The sequence below is a fragment of the Anomaloglossus baeobatrachus genome, chromosome 1 (genome assembly GCF_048569485.1).
Source record: "Anomaloglossus baeobatrachus isolate aAnoBae1 chromosome 1, aAnoBae1.hap1, whole genome shotgun sequence".
NCBI classification, from domain to species: Eukaryota; Metazoa; Chordata; class Amphibia; order Anura; family Aromobatidae; genus Anomaloglossus; species Anomaloglossus baeobatrachus.
Genome location: NC_134353.1, coordinates 503282134 through 503305776, shown reverse-complemented (window position 1 = coordinate 503305776; position 23643 = coordinate 503282134). Strand labels below are relative to the sequence as shown.

Here is a 23643-nt window from a genome sequence, read left to right as displayed (position 1 = left end):
ACATAGCCTTAACCTTGATCCCAGAACGTCGTTAACAATGCTATGTTGTCTATGCCTTCAAATGCAAAAAGTGCATGTATACCTTTAAATCTAAAAAAGTGCGTACATGCCTTTAAATTTACAATTGATCACTAGATAGTATTATCAGTACTATATTGTCTTCTCACAAGGACAATAGCCTGCAATAGGCAGTCTGCAGATAAATTTGGCTAGGTATGTTAAAAGGCATATACCTTACCATTCATTTAAATGAAAAGGTTATAAACATAGAAAGATTAGGGAGTTGCATATGCAGAGGCCAATTACTATCTCCCCTCCTGCCACCCCAATGCACATTTGGTAAGTTACTTCCTCAGGAAGGTGGAGGGGGGTGATCTTTAAAAAGACTGTGGCCAATAGAAGGGCAGTGGGGTCTGTGGGTTATTGAGCCATGTGAGTCCTGCAGGTGTCTCCATGACATTGGTTGACGCTTGCGCTCCATTGCCTGCCACTCTGGACTTCCTTCTTATCATGCATCGCTGTGGAAGATCTAAGTGCCCTGTCAGGACTCACATGACTCAATGATGCACAGACCCCAGTGCCCTTATATTTGCTCATTAAATCTCATGAATATTCAGAATATTCACTTGTTCCCCCACCCACCCTCTGTGACAGTGTCTATAATTCGTTGCAGTCAGACGACTGCCAATGTGTCAGCATCTGTGATTGGTTGCTCTGACACTAGCTGTCTGGGTCCCCGAAGTGGAGTGTAAAAATAAATAAATAATTGGAAAACATGGCATAGGGTCCCTTGTATTTTGATAAACAGTGCAGATAAAGCAGTCAACTGGTAGCTGCATCCCCCAGCTGTGTGCGTTATCTTGGCTGTGTATCAAGATATGAGGGACCCCACGCGGCTTCTTTTTAAATTCTTTTAAAACAATTCTTTTTAAAAAAAATTTAAAAACAGCATGCTGTCCCCCCCAAATTTGATACCCAGCAAAGATAAAGTAGACAGCTGGGGGCTAGTATTTGCAGGATGGCAAGGTCCATGCTTATTGGGACCTCCCTAACTTAAAAATAGCAGCCACATTCCTTAGATGTGCCAATACTGGCGCTTTACACTTCTCATTCCGATTATCCTGGCGTGGTGGCAATCAGGGCAAATATAAAGGATTAATGACAGCTGTGATTTGTGAAAAAATCACAGCTGTAATCAAGTCCGAGATTAGCAATGGGTAGGGGTCTATAAGACCACCTCATTACTAATGATGTAAGTAACAAGAAATAGACACAAAAATCAGACAAAAATCCTTTATTTTTTTAAAAATACACTTTCTCCAAATTATTAACCCCCAAATCACCCCTGCAGAGCCGACATAATCCACATTACAATGATCCCGGCTCTGCTACATCCTGAGATTGCAGTGCACGGTCATATTAGAAAATGCAACAGACCACTACAGTGTACAGGACACACTGATGGAGCCGCAACTGTGAGAGCAGTGACATCAGTGAGTTACAGCTGGTGTTTCCCACAGATTATTTACTTCAATGGTGCCGGATTACCTGATTAACCGTCACAATTGAAGTCAATAATCCAGTAATCGGTTATCTGGCAGCATTAAACTCAATGCTGGATTATTGAAATGTGCACGCATTCCGGTAATCCAGGAATAAGTTAAATGAGTTCATATTTTTGGTGCATTCTTCTGTTAGGGCTCATGCGCACGTTGCATACTTACATGCATTTACGCTGCGTATTGCACTGCAGCAAAAAAGCATGCGTCCTGCGTCCCCAGCACAATCTATGTAGATTGTGCATAATACGTGTGTACATTGCTTTTCTGAACGCAGCGATTTGGGTGCTAAAATCTGACCCAAATCCGTGGGTTCAGAAAAGCAGCATGTCAATTATTCTGTGCGCTTTGAATGCAGCTCCCACTCTGTCTATGGCGGGGGCAGCAGCCATAACGCATGAAATCGGCTTTTTTCTCCAAAAAACTGCATCCATTATGCAGTGTTTCTGCAGCGATTTGAAGCGCACATGTGCTGTCAAATCGCTGCATAATATTCAGCAGGTACATGCGCATGAGCCCTTAGAAGATGCAGGTTTTGTGCAGAAATGTCTGCAATCAAATACTCAACAACACATAGACTAATACGGTAATCCGGAATTGAGTTCAGCTGAGGTCACAGTTGGGGTTCCCACGGTACCCCAGATGAGACCTCAGGTGAACTCGCCTCAGGTGAACTCAATGCTGGATTACCAGATTAGGTTATATGCACAATTTGAATATTTTGTTGCAGACATTTCTGTACTAAATATGCATCTTATAGCAGAAAAACGTACCAAAAACGTGTAAAAAAAAAAGATGGATAACTTTTTTCTGCCAGGAGATGCAGATTTAGTGCAGAAATGTCTGCAATCAAATACTCAACCTACATACACAGCCTAACCAAGTAACCCGGCATTGAGTTCAATGAGTTCATCTAAGGTCACAGCTGATTTAAATGATGCCGGTAAATCGGGTAATTCGGCACCATTGAAGTTAATAAACTTAATGCTGAATTACTGGATTTGAGTTCAATGAGTTAACCTAAGGTGAGTTCACCTGAGGTCACAGCTGTGGTATTGTAGGAACAGCCAGCTGTAACCTCAGGTAAATTCACTGCCGTCAATACTCTCACAGCTTTGGCTCCGTCAGTGTGTCCCGGACACCGCAGTGATTGGTCACATTTTATAATGTGACCACGCTATGTGACCTGAGATGTAGCGTCATGGGATGTCGTGGTGTGGATTACATCAGACCTGCAGGGGTGTTTTGGGGTTGATAATTTGGAGAAATACAGTGTTGTTTTTGTTATTTTTTTTAAATGAAAAATTTTTCTCTATTTTGTGTTTATTTCTTTTTGCTTACATGATTAGTAATAGGGGGTCTCATAGACTCCTGCCCATTATTAATCTAGGGTTTCATGGCAGCTGTTATTTTTTGCCAAATCATAGCTGTCATTACTCTGTTTGCCACTGCACCAGAGCAATCAGAAGGAACAGGGTAAGCGCCAAGATTGCTCAATCTAATGGATGCTCCAATTCTGGGGCAGCTGCAGGCTGCTATTTTTAGGCTAGGGAGGGCCCAATAACCTGAGAATACCAGACTTCAGCTGTCTGCTTTATTTTGGCTGGTTATCAAAATTGGGGGTGACTACAGATTTTTAAAATATTTATTTCAACAATTTTTAAAAAAGTCACATGCAATCCCTTGTATGTTGATACACAGCTGGGGGCTTCAGCCTCCAGCTGTCTGCTTTATCTGCACTGAGTATCAAAATACAGAGGACCCTACACCATATTTTGCAATTATTTATTTTTACACTCCACTTTGGGGACCCAGACAGCTAGTGTGAGGGCAGCCAATCACAAACGCACCGGAAGTTTGACTGCAACCAATCTCAGTCAATGTCACAGAGGGTGGGTGAAGCTGTACATATTCATAAGGTTAATGACTGGACCTGGAAACAGCGTGAAACTCGGTAAGTATAATTGTCCTGCTTTTAATTTTGCATCCTTTTTCCTTTTTTTGATTTTTTTTTTAGCCAGGTGGCCGAACCCGAACAGTACCATGGATGTACAGCAAAGGGGAGAAAATCCAGCTCACCTGCCATCAAAGTCCATGCTTTCCTCCAGAGTGCACGACTCCTGTCGGTCAGTCCATACCGGTATGTGTGGCAAAGAGTGAATAGAAAAAAGTGGGCTCAGCACTGATATAAAAATATATAAAAAAACTTTTTATTGGAATCCGGTTAAAACATAGTCTGGGAACATGTTGTACACAATGAAGAGCAGGAAAAAATGTATGCGTTTTGGACAGGCTAATAATTTAAAACCTAAAAGTGTCCTTAGTCACAAGCTACCTGCAGAGCGGCCAGGAAGAGAATATATCCATGCTGCAGGAGAGGGGTGTTCCCTATCCAGCTGTAACGGAATGCAATCAAGGTTCAAATCCAAAAGCAGGGTTAATAGACATAAAGGTAACAATTCTAATACAGGTCCCTAACAAAACGCATGGAAAAACATGGAAAAAAAAAATGCACTTAAAATAAAGACATTATGAAATCTGTATCTGAATCTGTAAGTTTTTCCTGCTCTTCATTGTGTACAACGTGTTCCCAGACTATGTTTTAACCGGATTCCAATAAAACGTTTTTTTTATATATTTTTATATCAGTGCTGAGCCCACTTTTTTCTATTCACTCTTTGCCAGTGTGGCGCCCTGGGCAAGCCAGGACGTCACAAGCACTACACCAACACACCCCACACCCCCGGTCAGGCACACCGAAGTCAGACAAAATCCCTTGTTGCCTCCCTCCAGGGGCTGATGTCCACACCAGGGGGTGGGCCAGGCGGTTGGTCCCGCCCCCCGAGGAGTTCACAGTTCTGGAGGCGGGAAAAAGAGTGAGTTAGAGTTTAGTTTTTGAAGGGAAAGAGAGAGGAGAGTGAAGTGGTAAAGGAGCAGACAGAAAGTGGTCTGGGTGTGTGGCCCGGACGGAACAGCAAGGTTGGCAGACGGTGGTGACTGTCTGGAGGAGAGGCCGATTGGAGCTAGCCGTAAGGACCGTGGACGGGCGGTGGCCCGGCGGTACCGGACCGGTACGCAAAGAGAAGCCAGCACCATCCGGCAGGGGCTTACGGAACCCGACAAGGCTAGGAGTCGCCGTGCAATTTGTCAAATCCGTTAGCGAAGGGAACCTCCGGGTTTCCCAGCAGCCAAGTCCCGACAGAAGGCAACAGTCCAACCGTTAGAGGGAAACACAGTCACCGCCAAGGCTAAAGTTCCCAGGGCCAGAGCCTGCGGGCAAAAGGGGTTCCTTCAGCAACCTTCAAGCTGGGGAGCGGGTTACCGGTGGGAACCCATCGGAACCGCTTACACTACACAGGTGCAGGGAAAGGCAGTCACCATCAACCTGCCGGGAGGAGAAACACCACAGCCATCTGTGGGACCCGTCCATCCAGCCGTTTGTTTCATCAGAGACTCGGTGTGAATTACTGGCTGAGTGAGTACCACCGTGCCGTGCGGCACAGCGCTGCCCCCGCGACCCTGCACCTCGCCAGGCCCCGTAACCCGCCTGCCACCCATCCCTACCCCATCACCGGGCCCCGGGACAACCAACCTCCTACCCACGGAGGGGATAACTAACATCCAGGCTGCTCCCTGTCATCGCTCCCGGGATCCCCGTCCAGAGCAGCGGTGGTGTCACCAATCTCACCACAACCGTGGGTGGCGTCACGGACAATATCAAATCCCCACAATCAAACCCCCTTTTCACTCACGGGTGAGGAACGCCGCTCGAGTCCCTGGGATCCGGCCCACCGCTCGAGCCACCACCGAGCAGCAGCAGCCGGACCCGAGCAGTGGGAGAGCGCAGCGTCCCCTCCTCCGCCCGCGACACCAGTACCATGGATGTCCCTGAGAAGTCCATGTTCAGGGTCTGTTCATGGAGACTAGGTGTTCGGTATGGACCATGAACTTTACAGTTCGGGTTCTCCCATCAGTTTTCCTCTTTGCACCACTAGCTGAAAAGTTCTTAAAAAGTTAAAACCTGGATTACAAAGATGTAGGCTATGTTTCAGTTTTAGCCTGTCATTGACTTTGTTGTTTCTTATGCCTGAAATCCTAGATAGTGAGTTTTGGATGTCTATGCTGATGAGCCATACACTTAGGGCTATGTTCATATTGTATTTTAGCCGACTGTCAGTGGCACTGATGGGGTTTACATCTGTAGCCCTAGAAAATGGGATTTGTATGTTTGCTTTGAAGGGGCTATTGACTGTATTGATTAAGACAGAGTCACTGTGTGCTCAGTCGGACATCACTTTCAACCGTATCCAACTATTTAAAGTGAACACCAAAATGTGGTCAAAAACGCTATGGTGCCCACATTAAATAGACAGATTCTTCAGAGAGAGTACGCTGTGATGTCCGCATCATTAAATTGAATGTCCCCGTCAGAGCAAATTTACAAATCCCATTTTCCAGGGCTACAGATGTACCGGCTTTTTTGGACTATAAGACGCACTATTTTTCTCCCAAATGTTGGAGGAAAGTGGGGAGTGCGTCTTATAGTCTGAATGTAGGGCATGGATGCGGGGAAAGAGGGTGCTGCGGTGGCGCAGGTCATCGGGGCACGAGCAGGCTGCAGCAGCCCCTGCCGTGACCACGTGGGCCTTCTCACTTAATATGCACGCCCATCATCCCGCCCATCATCTCTGGGATGATGGGCGGGGGATGCATGCATAATAAACAGCCAGCCGCATGATCACCCCTAACAACTACAGCCTGGAGTGATCATGTGCGGCTGTATTCACTGCTCCCCGCGCATCATCATCAGCGAGGGGTGCAGTGAATCAGTATACTCACCTGCCTCGATCCCTGCAGCATCGCCCCATCCTCCTGTCTGCCGGTCGCGGCTGTGTGTGGAGACTAGCGGTGCGCAAAGCGATGACGTCATCGCTGTGCTCACAAGTCCACACACAGCCACGGCCGGCACAGACAGGAAGACATCGCGATGCTGCAGGGATCGTGACTGGCTCCACACAGGTCAGCGGCGCTGCTGCTGACACAGACGGGAGAAGGAGCGATGCCGTGTAGAGCGAGGAAAGGTGAGTATGAACATTTATTTTTTTGTGTGCCAGAGGATGCAGACCATATAGCAGGATTGGGTATATAGCAGGATACGGCCATATGCCAGGATGGGGTAAATAGCAGGATGTGGCCATATGCCAGGGGGAGTAAATAGCAGGATGCGGCCATATAATAGGATGGGGTATATAGTAGGATGCGGCCATATGCCAGGAAAGGGTATATAGCAGGATGGGAGCACATACCAGGATGGCAGTATATAGCAGGATAGGGGCTATACAAGGATGAGGGACATATATATACAAGGATGGGGATCATATACAAGGCAGGAGGATCATTACCAGGATGGGGTACCTTAGTAGAGAATTTGGGGACATTACCCCCATAGCAGTGTCAGCAGCAGATCCTAGCCCCATAACAGTGTTTCGTGACCACATTTTTTGCTTAAAATTTTATTTTCCTATTTTTCTTCTCTAAAACCAGGGTGCGTGTTATGGTCCGGTGCGTCTTATAATCCGAAAATACGGTACCAACCAATGGTGCAACTGACTGTATGCTTAAACGCAATATGAACATACTCTTAGACTGCTTGTGCAGTCAAATAATAGGATTTCATAATAGCATTTCTGATGTGCTCTTCTCTTGCTATTGTAAACAAGGAACATGCAATAAAAATTGCCCTTTCAGTGCAAACATCTGAATCTGTTTTGTCAGGGTTTTTAGATGTAAGTCTCTATGACCAAAGGCTTTAATGCAATTTGAACAAAGCCTTCAGCGGGCTTTACACGCTGCGACATCGCTAGCCGATGCTAGCGATGGCGAGCATGATAGCACCCGCCCCTATCGTTATGCCGATATTTGGTGATCGCTGCCACAGCAAACATTATCGCTACGGCAGCGTCACACGCACTTACCTGGTCGGCGGCGTCGCTGTGACTGCCGAACAATCCCTCCCTCAAGGGGGAGGGACGTTCGGCATCACAGCGACGTCACCGCGACGTCACTAAGGGGCCGGACAATCAAAGCGGAGGGGTGTAGATTAGCGGGACGAACATCCCGCCCACCTCCTTCCTTCCTCATTGCTGGCGTGTGGCAGGTGAGGAGAGGTTCCTCGTTCCTGCGGCATCACACATAGCAAAGTGTGCTGCCACAGGGACGAGGATCAACTTCGCCCACGCAACAGCAGCGATATTTGAGAATGGACCCTGACGTCAACGAGGAGCGATTTTGGACGTTTTTGCAATGATCCAAAATCGCTCCTAGGAGTCACACACAACGAGATCGCTACAGCGGCCGGATGTGCGTCACAAAATCCGTGACCCCAACGAGATCGCTGTAGCGATCTCGTAGCGTGTAAAGCCCGCTTTAGACTTCTTGTGCTTGGTAATAATAGCATTTCTGGTGTGCTTATACCATTGTGAAAAAGGAAAAAGCAAATAAAATTGCCCTTTCAAGCATTAACACCACTATTCATAAGTAATTAAAGGAACCTGTAAATGGGGACAGGTGAGTCTAATTTAATCACAAGTACTGATGAGAGAACCCATAATTATCTGGAATCAGCAGGACTAACCGGACATTAAAAAAAAAACAAAAAAAAACAGGTCATACCCAGAATTGATCCTGGATATCTGGCCGGACATAGATTCCCATATAAGTCTATGGGGACAAGAATCTGGCAATTAAAAATGGTAGTAGAAGGGATAGGGGGATAGGAGCAAGCACCAAGCACGCTATACTTACCAAGGCTCCAGTGCAACTGTAACTGCTCCTGCGGCCACCCATTCATTTCTGGGGCTGCACATTAGGCTAATGGATATGCATTGCTTTTCCCATCCGCTGGCGTCTGTGATTAGTTGCTGTCAGACATGCCTCCACCTTGAGTGACAGCGTCTGACTGCTTCCAATCACAGGCGCTGTGCCCATCTATCATACAGTGAACATAAATACATTTTTGTAAAAAAAATTTGCATAGGGTCCGCCCAAATTATGATACCCAGCACAGATAAAACATACAGCTACAGACTGCAGCCCCCAGCCATGCGCTTATCTTGGCTGTGTATCAAAATAATTTATTTTAAATAAATAATTTAAAAAAATGCATGCAGTACCCCCCCATTGTTGATACCCACCTATGAGAAAGCCATTACGTCTGACTTGCAGGTGTGTTTTGGGGTTAATAAAGTAGTGAAAAGGGGTGTTTTTTGTGTTTTGTTTCAAATAAAGGATTTTTTTGGGGTGTTTTGTGTTTATTTACTGTCACTTACAGATTATTAATCGGGGGGTCTCATAGATGACTGCCAATACTAATCTAGGGCTTAGTGGCAGCTGTGGGCTGTGATTAACCTCCTATTACCCTAATTGGCACCTCACCAGGATAATTGGGCAGAGCCTGGTAAAATGCTGGGATTGTTCCAATTAATGGATGTGCAATCTTGGCTGGCTGCAGGCTGCTATTTTTAGGCTGGGGGGCTCCTAGTAACCATGGGTCTCCCCAGCCTGAGAATACCATCCTCCAGCTGTCGGGCTTTATCATTGCTGGTTATCAAAATTGGGGGTGACCACACGCTTTTTTAACAAATTATTTATTTCAATGAGTAAGAGAAAAAGCCCCATGCGGTTCCTCTTGTTTTGATACACAGCAAAGATAAGCTCACAGCTGGAGGCTGCAGCCTGCCTTATAGCTGCTGAGTATCGTAATTAGAGATGAACGAACCGGCCGTGGTTCGGCTCGAGTTCGGTTCGCCGAACGGAGGTCTCGTTTGAGTTCGGTTCGGAGAACCAGTTCGGCGAACCACTCGAACCACATAGGAAACAATGGGAGGCAATCACAAACAGATAAAAACACCTAGAAAACACCCTCAAAGGTGTCCAAAAGGTGACAAACAACTCACAATACAACACAAACACATGGGAAAGTGACAAGAACAAATTCTCATGCGAAAACAAAACAGCGTTACAAGGAAAAGAGGATGAGACACAGATATAGGCATGGCATGCCCTTCTAAAATCATGTAAAACACTGCAAGGTTACTCCAAGCGGAGTCTCCCTTTTTTCCAAAAATTGTGCCACACACACACCCACCCCTTCAGTGGCAGCACTTGGGCCCTAGTTGTACACTTCACAGCTAGATTTGCATCAAGCACATAAAAAATACGCCATACTTAACCGTCCCCAGGATGACACCGGGGTAGGTAGCAAAGTCTTTCCTGATCCCAGCGCTGTGAATCTTGGATCATTTTTAAAAACAATGTAAGCAAGGGTTACTCCAAGCGGAGTCTCCCTTTTTTCAAAAAATTAGGCCACACACACACCCACCCCTTCAGTGGCAGCACTTGTGCCCCAGTTGTACACTTCACAGCTAGATTTGCATCAAGCACATTAAAAATCCACAAGCATTTACTCTCCCCAGGATGACACAGGGGTAGTAAATTCCTTGTGGATCCATGACTTGTTCATTTTGATGAACGTTAGTCTGTCCACATTGTCACTGGACAGACGCGTGTGCTTATCTGTCAGCACACACCCAGCAGCACTGAAGACACGTTCAGAGACAACGCTGGCAGCTGGACACGACAATTTCTCCAAGGCGTAAGTGGAGAGCTCTGGCCATTTTTCAAGATTTGAAGCCCAAAATGAGCAAGGCTCCATTTGCAAAGTAATGGCATTGATGTTCATTTGGAGATACTCCTGTATCATCCTCTCCAGCCGTTGACTATGTGTCAGACTTGTTGTCTCTGGTGGCCTTGCAAAGGATGGTCTAAAATAATTATGAAAAGATTCAATAAAATTGCTGTTACCAGCACCAGATACGATGCTGCTGGTACGGGTAGACTGTTGAAGATGACGAGACCGTCCCATGTTTGTCAAGTTACAACTGGGAGATTCACTCCCTGCACCAGGGTTGTTTGGTGGAAAAGCCGAGCTAAGATCGAGTAACAGCTTTTGCTGTTACACCTGCATACGTGCGTCCCTTTCTATGGCTGGAATTATGTCACAAAATTTGGACTTGTACCGGGGATCTAATAGTGTGGCAAGCCAGTAGTCATCATCACTTCTAATTTTGACAATACGAGGGTCATGTTGGAGGTAGTGCAGCAAGAAGGCGCTCATGTGTCTTGCGCAGCCATGCGGACCAAGTCCACGCTGCGTTTGTGGCATAGAAGTGCTAACCGTTCTTTCTTCCTCTGACATCTCCCCCCAACCTCTTTCAACTGAAATTTGACCAAGGTCTCCCTCATCCGCTGAGTCTTCCATGTCCATGGACAGTTCGTCCTCTATTTCTTCATGTTCTCCTGCACCTTCCTCAACATTTCGCCTGCTACCATGCGCCCTTGTTGATCCCTGTCCCCCATGGTCCCATGCCTGCCGCGTTGGTGATGATGAACATCTGGACCTTGGTGATGTTGTTGCCTCTTGCACATATGAATCCTCCTGTAGTTCCTCCCCTTCCTGCTGTCCCACCCCCTGACACCGAATAGTGTTTAGCGTGTGCTCCAGCATGTAAATGACTGGAATTGTCATGCTGATAATGGCATTGTCAGCGCTAAACATATTCGTCGCCATGTCGAAACTGTGTTTAAGGGTGCATAGGTCCTTGATCTGAGACCACTCCATCAGGGTGATCTGCCCCACCTCTGCATCTCGTTAGCCCAGGCTATACGTCATGACGTATTGCACCAGGGCTCGACGGTGCTGCCACAGTCGCTGTAACATGTGGAGAGTCGAATTCCAGCGTGTCGGCACATCGCATATTCTCTAAGGCACAACGTATGATATATCCTCTTAATTTCTACATATATCTCCAAGGACGTATAAACCCTTTTAAGAGTAACAAAACAGGTATCTGAAACACATACTAAAGATTATTTACATGAGTTATGCACATAATTAGTCATATGTCCATATTACATTTATTTACAGAAATCGTTCACTGTGAACCCAACCCAGCTATATTCTTGGTGGACCACCTCTATTTCACTTATCCCTGCATCTAGCAGAATCTGCTTTACAAAAGCCAAATCTCCCACTGGAAGGTATGCCTATGCCCCGTACTCTTCTTTTCTCCCTTTTTCTCCCCCTTTTTTCTCCCATACTAAGCTACTATCTTCTCTCTACTAATAACTTATTACTTTCTATATGTATCTTTTATTCAGCCTTTTTCTGATCTCTTTTATCTCTTGTCGTTGTCTCAAATGCATCAAGACCATACCTCTCATGGTTTTTATGTTATTTATTTGTATATATGTAAATATTGTATATTATTGTATAAAACTGATTACCATTTTTTCTTCATCCTAGTGACTAGGCGTGAGAAAGGCCTTCTATTGGGCCGAAACGTTCCCCTGTCACATTTCAATAAAAATAAAAATACAAGAATTTTGCAAAGAACAAACCTTGTTCATTCCTCATTTTTTTGCTTTTGAGAGTGCAATGTTGTAATTTTGACTGTAATACTGGACCTTGGTCCTCACATTTGCACCTCAACCTCCTTTACTTGGCTGTGTGCACACCAAATTTCTCCAAAAAAGTCATGCTGATAATGGCATTGTCAGCACTAAACATATTCGTCGCCATGTCGAAACTGTGTTTTAGGCCCCCTTCACACGTCCGTGATACACGTGCGTGTTTGGTCCGTTTCCGTATATACCGGAGACACGGCCAAACGTGCACCAATGTTAATCTATGATTGTGGTCACACGTCCGTTATTTCATTATGTCCGTGTGTGCGTGTCCGTGATCCGTATGTGTTTGCGTTTGGCACGGATGCATGTCCGTTATCTGCACGGAGCACGCACACGTGGACACAATGAAAGTCTATGGGTATGTGCACACACGTTAGTAAACACGTATGCATATACCTATAGTCCGTGTCTGTTTGGTGTTTTTATTTCTAGTGATGTCGGCTATTCTTTCTATTTCTGTGTATGTCGGTCAATCTCCCTGAGTCCGTCGGTCAGTCTCTCTGTCTCTCTGTCGGTCTCTCTGTCTGTCTGTCCCTCTCTCACAGTCTGTCGGTCAGTTTCCCCCCCTCTCTCATACTTACCGTTCCCCGATCTCCGGCGCAGCGCTGCACGGCATTCACACTGCTGCGGCGGCTTTTACTATTTTGAAAAAGCCGGCCGCCCATTAAACAATCTCCTATTCCCTGCTTTCCCCGCCCACCGGCGCCTATGATTGGTTACAGTGAGACACGCCCCCACGCTGAGTGACAGGTGTCACACTGCACCCAATCACAGCAGCCGGTGGGCGTGTCTATACTGTGCAGTAAAATAAATAAATAAATAATTAAAAAAAAACGGCGTGCGGTTCCCCCCAATTTAAAAGCCAGCCAGATAAAGCCATACGGCTGAAGGCTGGTATTCTCAGGATGGGGAGCTCCACGTTATGGGGAGCCCCCCACCCTAACAATATCAGTCAGCAGCCGCCCAGAATTGCCGCATACATTATATGCAACAGTTCTGGGGCTGTACCCGGCTCTTCCCGATTTACCCTGGTGCGTTGGCAAATCGGGGTAATAAGGAGTTATTGGAAGCCCATAGCTGCCACTAAGTCCTAGATTAATCATGTCAGGCGTCTATGAGACACCTTCCATGATTAATCTGTAAGTTACAGTAAAAAAACACACACACCCGAAAAAATCCTTTATTTGAAATAAAAAACACACACAAATTCCCTCATTACCAATTTATTAACCCCGACAAACCCTCCATGTCCGGCGTACTCCACGGACCTCCAGCGTCGCGTCCAGCTCTGCTGCATGGAAGTGACAGGAGCTGCAGAAGACACCGCCGCTCCGGTCACCTCCACACAGCAAATGAGATGAGTAGCGCGATCAGCTGCTGTCACTGAGGTTACCCGCAGCCACCGCTGGATCCAGCGGTGGCCGCGAGTTACCTGACTGACAGCAGCTGATCGCGCTACTCACCTCATTTGCTGTGTGGAGGTGACCGGAGCGGCGGTGTCTTCTGCAGCTCCTGTCACTTCCATGCAGCAGAGCTGGACGCGACGCTGGAGGTCCGTGGAGTACGCCGGACATGGAGGGTTTGTCGGGGTTAATAAATTGGTAATGAGGGAATTTGTGTGTGTTTTTTATTTCAAATAAAGGATTTTTTCGGGTGTGTGTGTTTTTTTACTGTAACTTACAGATTAATCATGGAAGGTGTCTCATAGACGCCTGACATGATTAATCTAGGACTTATTGGCAGCTATGGGCTTCCAATAACTCCTTATTACCCCGATTTGCCAACGCACCAGGGTAAATCGGGAAGAGCCGGGTACAGCCCCAGAACTGTCGCATATAATGTATGCGGCAATTCTGGGCGGCTGCTGACTGATATTGTTAGGGTGGGGGGCTCCCCATAACGTGGAGCTCCCCATCCTGAGAATACCAGCCTTCAGCCGTATGGCTTTATCTGGCTGGCTTTTAAATTGGGGGGAACCGCACGCCGTTTTTTTTTAATTATTTATTTATTTATTTTACTGCACAGTATAGACACGCCCACCGGCTGCTGTGATTGGGTGCAGTGTGACACCTGTCACTCAGCGTGGGGGCGTGTCTCACTGTAACCAATCATAGGCGCCGGTGGGCGGGGAAAGCAGGGAATACGAGATTGTTTAATGGGCGGCCGGCTTTTTCAAAATAGTAAAAGCCGCCGCAGCCGTGTGAATGCCGTGCAGCGCCGGTGATCGGGGATCGGTGAGTATGAGAGAGGGGGGGACACTTCAGTCAATCGGGGGATTAGCGGTCACCGGTGAATCCTTCACAGGTGACCGCTAATCAGTACTCGACACAGACAGAGCCGCGGTATGAGGATGAAGTCGGGTGAAGTTCACCCGAGTTCATTCTCATCGCGCAACTCTGTCTGCTGTCAGCCGACATTTATAAACGACATTGTGCATCACACACACGGACATTACACACGGACATTACACGTTCACATACACGTTTATTCCACACGCACACACGGACGTTCTGCACACAAACACGGCTAGCATACGCAATTCACACAGGTGCCACACGGACCATAAAAACGGACACAAAAACGGGACACGGACCCGAAAAACGGCCCGTAACACACGTGCGTGTTTTTCACGGACGTGTGAAGGGGGCCTAAGGGTGCATAGGTCCTTGATCTGAGACCACTCCATCAGGGTGATCTGCCCCACCTCTGCATCTCATTGGCCCAGGCTATACGTCATGACGTATTGCACCAGGGCTCGACCATGCTGCCACAGTCGCTGTAACATGTGGAGAGTCGAATTCCAGCGTGTCGGCACATCGCATTTCAGGTGATGAACTGGCAGGCCGAAAGACTTCTGGAGCGATGCAAGTCGCTCAGCAGCGGTGGTTGAACGGCGGAAGTGAGCAGACAGTTTTCGTGCCCTGTTCAGAAGGCCATCTAGGCCGGGATAGTGTGTTAAAAATTGCTGGACAACAAGGTTCAACACGTGAGCCATACAAGGCACGTGTGTCACCTTGCCCAGGCGAAGGGTCGCACCCAGGTTTGTAGCATTGTCGCACACGGCCTTACCAGGCTGCAAGTTGAGTGGAGACAACCATTTACCAAACTCAGTCTTCAGAGCTGCCACAACTCAGCCGCTGTGTGACTCTTATTTCCAAGACATTTCAAGCTAAAGACCGCCTGATGCCGTTGCGCTCTGCTGCCAGCATAGTAATGAGGGGTGCGTGATTCCTTCTGCGCAGTTAGAACGCTGGTGGCCTGACCAGGCAGGCTTGGGGCGGAGGTGGAGGACCCAGACGAGGTGGAGGAGGCAGAAGCAGTGGCGGAACTTGGACAGACAGAGGATTGACACACAAGTCGTGGGGACGGCAAGACTTGTGCAGCAGACCCTTCACCATCTATCACCATAGTTACCCAGTGCCCTGTCAGCGACATGTAACATCCCTGTCCATGCTTACTGGTCCAAGTATCGGTGGTGAAATGCACCCGTTCACACACAGAGTTTCTCAAGGAAGCGGTGATGTTGTGTGCGACATGCTGGTGTAGCGCAGGCACACCTTTCTTAGAGAAGTAGTGGCGACTGGGCATCTGGTACTGGGGTACAGAGACAGACATAAGGTCTCTAACATCCTGTGTGTCCACTAGGCGGAAAGGCAGCATTTCGGTAGCCAAGAGCTTACAGAGGGATAAAGTCAACCTCTTAGCTTTGTCATGGGTCGCAGGAAATAGCCTTTTATTTGTCCACATCTGAGGGAGAGAGATCTGGCTGCTGTGTGTAGACGGTGTTGAGTAGGGTGTCCCTGGAAAAATGCAGGTTTGTGAGGAAAGTGCAGGCGTAGACATGATGTTGCCTTCATCCAACGTTGGTGCTATCGATGTCTGAGAGAGCTGTACACACGCACTTGTTTCCCCTTCCAAACCAACTGACGACCTACCAAGCAAACTGCCTGTTGCGGTTACAGTGGTGGAAGTTGTGCATGGAAAACCAGGTGTGACAGCTGTCCCCACAGTCCTAGAAGATGAAGAGCGCGCGGATGCACTGGAAGGGGCAGGCGGTGGATGGTTCGCTCCGCTAGGCCGCATTGCAGCACGGTGAGCTTCCCACTGGGACATATGATATTTATTCATGTGACGATTCATGGAAGAAGTTGTCAAACTGCTGAGGTTTTGCCCTCTACTAACAGAATCACGACAAATTTTACAGACCACAAAATTTGGGCGATCTTTTGCAAGGTCAAAAAAGGACCAGGCTAGGCAAGGCTTAGAGGGCATGCGACCTGCTGATCCACCCCGACTAGTGCTCAGAGGCACAGTGGTCGCTGAGGATGCAGTTGTAGACGTGCTACCAGTACTCCGACTCTGTCCAGGAAGGCGCAAGGTAACTTCGTCGTCAGTTGCATCCTCCTCCAAGGCCTCTGTTGACCTCCTCGAGTGCCTGACTGTGGGTTGACAGTAGGTGGGATCTAGAACTTCCTCATCAATTGTTGTGTTTGCACTCCCCTCACCCTCAGACCGAGCCTCTTCTTGCCCTGACCGAATATTTAAGTTGTCATCCCAATCTGGTATCTGCGTCTCATCGTCATCAGTATGTTCCTCATTGTCTATAACAACAGGTGTTACAATTTGTGAATAAGGGTCAACATTATGCTCAGAAACTTGGTCCTCATGGCCTGAATCAGAGTCACAAAGGTTCTGGGCATCACTGCAGACCATTTCCTGGTCTGTACTCACTGTAGCTTGGGAGCACACCTCTGATTCCCAGGCTATAGTGTGACTGAACAGCTCTGCAGACTCAGCCATCTCAGTTCCACCATACTGTGCAGGGCGGATGGAGACTGCAGAGCTGGGAGAAAGCAAGTGTGATTGGGATGACAACTCAGAGGACTGGTGTTTTTTGGATGCGGTAGTTGAGGTGGCGGAGAGGGCACTTGTTGGACCACTTGAGATCCATTCAAGCATTTTCTTTTTTTGGCCATCATCTACCTTTGTTCCAGTTGTTCGTGTCCGTAAAAAAGGGAGCACATCGGATTGTCCACGGTAAGTAGTAGACATCTTACTTTTGCTGGAAGATGGTCTATCTTCAGCAGATGTTAATGGAGCTTTGCCACCTTCCCCACGGACAAACCCTTTTTTTCCTTTTCCAACACGCCTCTTCCCCTTTCCACCAGCATCTGTCATTTTGCCACTCATTTTGATTGCGACAAGATTGTGCACTTAAAATGTTGTAGTAAAAATTGAGAGGTGGTGTAGATTGCAGCGGTGGTCTATCTTTATTAACAGCAGAATAAACAACAATAACTATCCCTGACAATGCAACTACGGCCCTTAAACTGGCAGCATAGTTTGCTATTAGAATGGCTTAGTAACAATGAGTTTGAGTGTCAAATGCAGAGGTGCTGCAAATAGATTTGCACTAGTGGGACACTAATGGAAGTCCAACAGCCACTTTTAGGATGCCACTAAGTTTACTCAGTGTTTGCTAGTATAATGGCTTAGTAACAATGAGTTTGAGTGTGCAATGCAGTGGTGCTGCAAATAGCTTTGCACCAGTGGGACACTAATGGAAGTCCAACAGCCACTTTTAGGATGCCACTAAGTTTACTCAGTGTTTGCTAGTATAATGGCTTAGTAACAATGAGTTTGAGTGTGCAATGCAGTGGTGCTGCAAATAGCTTTACACCAGTGGGACAATAATGGGAGTCCAACAGCCACTTTTAGGATGCCACTAAGTTTCCTCAGTGTTTGCTAGTATAATGGCTTAGTAACAATGAGCTTGAGTGTGCAAAGGGCAGGAGGGTACAGTGGCAGGGTTGTGGGTTAGTGTATAGGAAAGGAAGCCTCACTTTCTATCCCTCCTAATGGGGAAATGCAGCGAGGAAGTCCCTGAGCTTAGCTACACAGACGCTGTTATCTGTAGCTGTTAAAATCTGTTTCCACGGACCTGACTGTCACCTATGGCTCTGAGCCTGCTGTTATTAGCCCTTACAAGGGCTAATAGAAACTTCTATCCCTATTTTGTATAGCGCTGTGTGTAGAGCGTACACAGCAGTACCGGAGACAGGAGCTACGCCAGCGGTGACTGACACCCAGACGTAGAAGGCAGATAATGGCGTCCGGACGGGCAGATACCCGTTTTTATAATGCAGGGACATGTGACATGGACATCCTATCACACATGCTGTTGCTTCTCTGGCTAAAAGTCCACTTAGCTGTGTGTGTGTCTGGGATTGGCTGACATGATGGCCCGCCCCACTACACGCGCACGCTTAGGGAAGGAAGACAAGGAAAAAAAAAATGGCGATTGCCATTATCCCATCAGCAGTGATCTGAATGCGCTGTTCCCGCACACTATACGCTGAAATTTCATAATAGTGTGAGTCACAGAGTGACTTACACTATTACAGCGGAAAGCCAGCTAGTAATTAGCTTGGCTTTTTGCTGCTAGAACCGTTCTCGAACGTAACTAGAACTATCGAGCTTTAGCAAAAAGCTCAAGTTCTAGTTCGATCTAGAACAGCCCCCAAAATCACTCGAACTGCGAACTGGAGAACCACGAACCGCGCTCAACTCTAATCGTAATATGGGGGACACAGACCAGGTCTGTGATTGGAAGCGTCAGACAGGCTGTCACTCAAGGTGGGGGCCCATCTGACTGCAACCAATTACAGACATCGATGGGCGAGGAAAGCAGTGCATATGCATGAGCCTAATTCACAGCCCCGGAGGTGAATGGGCAGCCGCGGGAGTAGCTACAGCCGCACCGGTGGCTCAGTAAGTATAGCGCCACTTGCTTTATTATTTTTTTGTTTATTTTTCCTTTATTTTTTTGTATTACCCGAGTTGTGTACCTGGATCATTAGCTGGAGTTCCCTGAGAACTCAGGGCCCGGGTCCGGCACCCGAATACTTTTGAAGCTGCGCGGATCCGGACTTTTACAGTCCGGATCCGCCCATCATTAATCACAAGTTAGGCTGTGTGCACATGTTGCATTTTTATTGCATTTTTTTTTCCAATGTTTTTGATTGCAGATTTTTACAAATCTGCAAGGAAATCCTAATGCTAAAAAAGTCTGTGAGAATCCTGACGTGTTATCTACACTTTCAGGATTTTTCGTTGCAGATTTGGTTGCAGAAAAAAATCTGCAGCATTTCTGTTTTTTTGGCTGCATTTTCGCCATTAAAAGCAATGAAAAAAAAAATGCATTAGCAAAATGCATAGAAAAGTGGCAAATCGCTGCAAAAATGTGTTTTTGCCGCAACATTTTTCCAGCCATGAGATGCAGATTTGGTTGTAAAATGTCTGCAACCAAATATGCAACAAAGTGCACAAAGCCTAAGTTTTATTTTGTCCTTTGTTTTTAAATGAGTAAGGTGTGCTATTAATCATGTTCTGGCATTGTTTTTGATTTTCTAACCTTTTTATCCTGCCAAGCACTTTTCGCTTTTCTGTATTAAACATATGAGGTTAAGTAGCCATGCAATTTCACAAAACACTTAATTTCACTTTATTTTATATGGAGTACATAATATTCAATTATATGTTTCCTATAACTTTACATATATATATATCAGTTGGCAAATCGTGGTAGGTACATTTTGAAGGTAAAATCTACTCCATTGTAATACCCTCATGATTGTAAACTGCAGTTTTGTATGTAGTGCATGTCCTTCTTTTAATGTGTTTTTTATATGTAATAAATAAACCTTTTCTAGTATTTTTATTTATTGGTCTGGTGTACATTACATTTTATAAGGACACAAGTTGAGTATTGGTGATAAGTTTGGGCATAGGTTATTCTTTTTAAAACATAGATATGAACAACCTTAGAAAATTGCATTTGGACTAGTAGCCATTAAGCAGAGTATGCTAGTTGCTGATATCAATATTATGCAGTGAAATGTGCTTTTGTGAAAGTATTCACCCCCTTGACTTTTTAACTATTTTGTTACATTACAACCTGTGTTTAAATATGTTTGTAATCTTATTTGTGTGTGATGCATCAGCACTAGTCTAAGTTGGGGAACTGAATAGAGAAAAATATAGTAAAAAATTAAATTTATTGGATAAAATAAATAAAAATTGCCATGTGCATATATATTTACCCCTTTTGCCATGAAGCCCCTAAAAATTTCTGTTGTAAGAAATGGCTTACATAAGTCACATGCTTAGTGAAAGGAACTCAACCTGCATGCAATCTAAAGCGGGCTTTTCACACTACGATATCGTTAATGGTTTATCATCGGGGTCACGTCGTTACTTAGTGACGCACATCCAGCGTCATTAACGATATCGCAGCGTGTAACACTTATCAGCAACCTTAAACGTCCTCAAGTGGTGAAAATCGTTCACCATGGAGAGGTCATCCTAAAACCAAAAATTGTTAATGGTTGTTTATAGATGTTGTTCCTCGTTCCTGCGGCAGCACACACACTGCTCCTTACCTGCGTCCCGCCTGCAATGAGGAAGGAAGGAGGTGGTCGGGATGTTCGTCCCGCTCATCTCCGCCCCTCCGCTTTGATTGGCCGGCCGCTTAGTGACGTCGCGGTGACGTCGCGGTGACGTCGAACGCACCTCCCCCTTGAGGGAAGGATTGTTCGGCAGTCACAGCGATGCCGCCGACCACGTAAGTGCGTGTGACGCTGCTGTAGCGATAATGTTCGCTGCGGCAGCGATCACACGATATCCCATTCACGACGGGGGCGGGTGCTTTTGCGTACGATATCGCTAGCAATTGCTAGAAATATCGTAGCGTGTAAAGCCCGCTTAAGTGTCACATGATCTGTGAGTATATACACACCTTTTCTGAAAGGCCACAGAGGCTGCAACACTGTTAAGCAAGAGACACCACTAACTAAACAAAACCTGAAGACCAAGGAGTTCTCCAAACAAGTCAGAGACAAGGTTATTGAGAAGCAAAAGTCAAGGTTGGGTTCTAAAAAAATATAAATATCTCAATTTCTGATGATCCCTTGGAGCACCATTAAATCCATCATCATTAAATGGAAAGAACATGGTACCACAACAAACATGTTTACAGATGGCTGCCCACCAAAACTGTCAGCCTGGGCAAGAAGGCAGCTTATTGACCAATGATAACCCAGAAGGAACTGCAGAGTTCCCAAGCAGAGAACGGAGTACCTGTCCATAGGACCACAATAAGCCATACACTCTATGGACCTGGCCTTTATGGAAGAAAGGCCAAAAAAAGCCTTTACTTACAGCTAAAAATTGGAAGGCTCGTTTTGATTTTGCCAAAAGACATGTGTGAGACCCTCTAAATGTATGGAAGAAGGTGCTGTGGTCCGATGAGACCAAAATTGAACTTTTAGGCCACCTAGGTAAATACTATGTCTGGCGCCAAAATAGCACAGCTCATCCCCCCAATAACAACATACCCACAGTGGAACATGGTGGTGACTGCATCATGCTGTGGGGATATTTTTCGGCAGCAGGGACAGGGAAAATGTCAAAGGAAAAGGGAAAAAGAGTCAAGGGGAAGATGGATGGTGCAAAATACAGGGATATTCTTGAGCAAAACCTGTTTCAGTCTGTCAGTGATTTGAGACTGGGACGAAGGTTCACCTTCCAACAAGACAATGACCCAAAGCATTCTGTTTAAGCAACACTCAAGTGGTTTAAATGAAAATGTGTAAATGTATTGGAGCCGCCTAGTCAAAGCCTGGACCTTAATCCAAATGAGAATCTGTGGTCAGACTTGAAGAGGAAACCATATAACTTGAAGCAGCTGCAGTAGTTTTGTCTTGATGATTAGACAAAACCCCAGTGGTAAGATGTGGAAAGCTCATCTTAGAAACTTATCCAAAATGACTTGCATCTGTAATTGCCACACGCTAAAGAACTGACTTTCGGGGTGTGAATAATTATGTACACTGACGTTTTCAGTTATTTTATCATATTTCTTATTTGCTTCACAATAAAATGAAAACCCAATCTTCAAAGTTGTAGGGATGATCTTTACATGAACTGATGCAAAACCTCAAAAAAACCAGTGAAATTCTAGCTTGTGAGGTAGCAAAACATGAAAAATGCCAAGGGGTATGTGAATACTTTCGCAAGGCACTGTACGTATCTCTTTTACATTCAAATGTAGAGCAGGATGTCTTTAAAGCAAGTCAGTAAATAAATAAAAAAAAGATAATACTAAGCTTACCGGGATGAACTGTCTCGTGACCGGCGTAGCCATCTCACTACCATCTGTTCTATTCTATGTCCTTTGCGTAGATGAGCTTCTGGGTCCTCCATTTACCTGGATAGGGTTGAAATAAGTGAATGATTAAACTGAATGTGTCTAACAATTTAAAGTAGGATACAACTTGGGAAAAAGAAGTCTAAGTGCTAAAAGGTTCAGCTTTTTCTCAGGATACATAGTATAGACTTGGTTTACAATGATGTTTGAGCCAACCATCCCATATAGTAGTAACTATAGTGGTTAGTACAAAACATGTAAGCATTATAAAAAAAAACTATGAATTATGCTGCGTTCACATGTCCTGTAATCATCCATTAGAAAGGATCCTGCAAAGATTCGTTAGCAAACTGATTTCTGACAAATCCATTTTTTTAACATGGGAGTCTATGGAGGACAGATGCGTTAATGAATTATTATTATTTATTATTAAAGCGCCCTTTATTCCATGGCGCTTTACAAGTGAAAGAGGGTATACGTACAACAATCATTAACAGTACAAGACAGACTGGTATAGGAATTGCTATTTATCTTCCATTTGTAACGTATCCTGTAAGAAAAAAGATCTACTAATAATGCAAGTAGTAAGGCCATGTCCACACATTGAGTATTTGGTGAGTTTTTACCTTCGCATTTATAAGGCCGCATGCACACATTGAGTATTTGAGTTTTTACCTCAGTATCTGTAAGGCCACATGCACACATTGAGTATTTGGTGAGTTTTTACCTCAGTATTTGTAAGGCTGCAGACACATTAGCATATGGCATCCGATGCAAAAGCATCGGATGCGATATGCTAATGGCCCTCGGCTCAGGCTCTGCTGCGAGCCTGAGCCGAGGTTCATGCGACTGTGACTCGATCTTGCAAATGTGTCACAGCTACGAAGCTGAGTGCGGGTGCTGCGGAGTAGAGGGAGGGGTTAATCCCCCCATCTCTTCCATTGTCAGCCTGTGCATATATCGCACTGCACTGGGATAACATCCGAGTGCAGTCCGATGTTTCTCTGACACCCATTCACTTGAATGGGTGCGAGTGGTACGGCTCTTGCAGAAAATCGCAGCATGTTGCGATTTTTTTCCTCAGTCCGTTCAGGGCTAAGAAAAAATCTGAGCTGCAGCATTGTCTATAGGCCACTTTACACGCTACGACATCGCTCAAGCGATCTTGTTGGGGTCACGGAATTTGTGACGCACATCCGGCTGCTTTAGCAATGTCGTTGCGTGTGACACCTATGAGCGATTTTAAATCGTCGCAAAAACGTTCAAAATCGCTAATCGGTGATATGCCCCCCTATTCCCAATTATCGTTGCTGCTGCGTGTACGATGTAGTTCGTGACACCGCAGGAACG

General features: G+C 45.9%; 1 protein-coding gene across 2 annotated transcripts in view; it reads right to left on the bottom strand.

Moving 5' to 3' along the window:
• Positions 1-23643, bottom strand: part of FRMPD1 (FERM and PDZ domain containing 1) — a 294156-nt gene that overhangs the window by 115483 nt on the left and 155030 nt on the right. For both annotated transcript variants that reach the window (XM_075315875.1, XM_075315884.1), the window contains exon 2: positions 22258-22353. In XM_075315875.1, the coding sequence (XP_075171990.1) occupies positions 22258-22349 (92 nt within the window). In that variant the 5' untranslated portion in view covers positions 22350-22353. The remainder of the gene's footprint in view (positions 1-22257; positions 22354-23643) is intronic.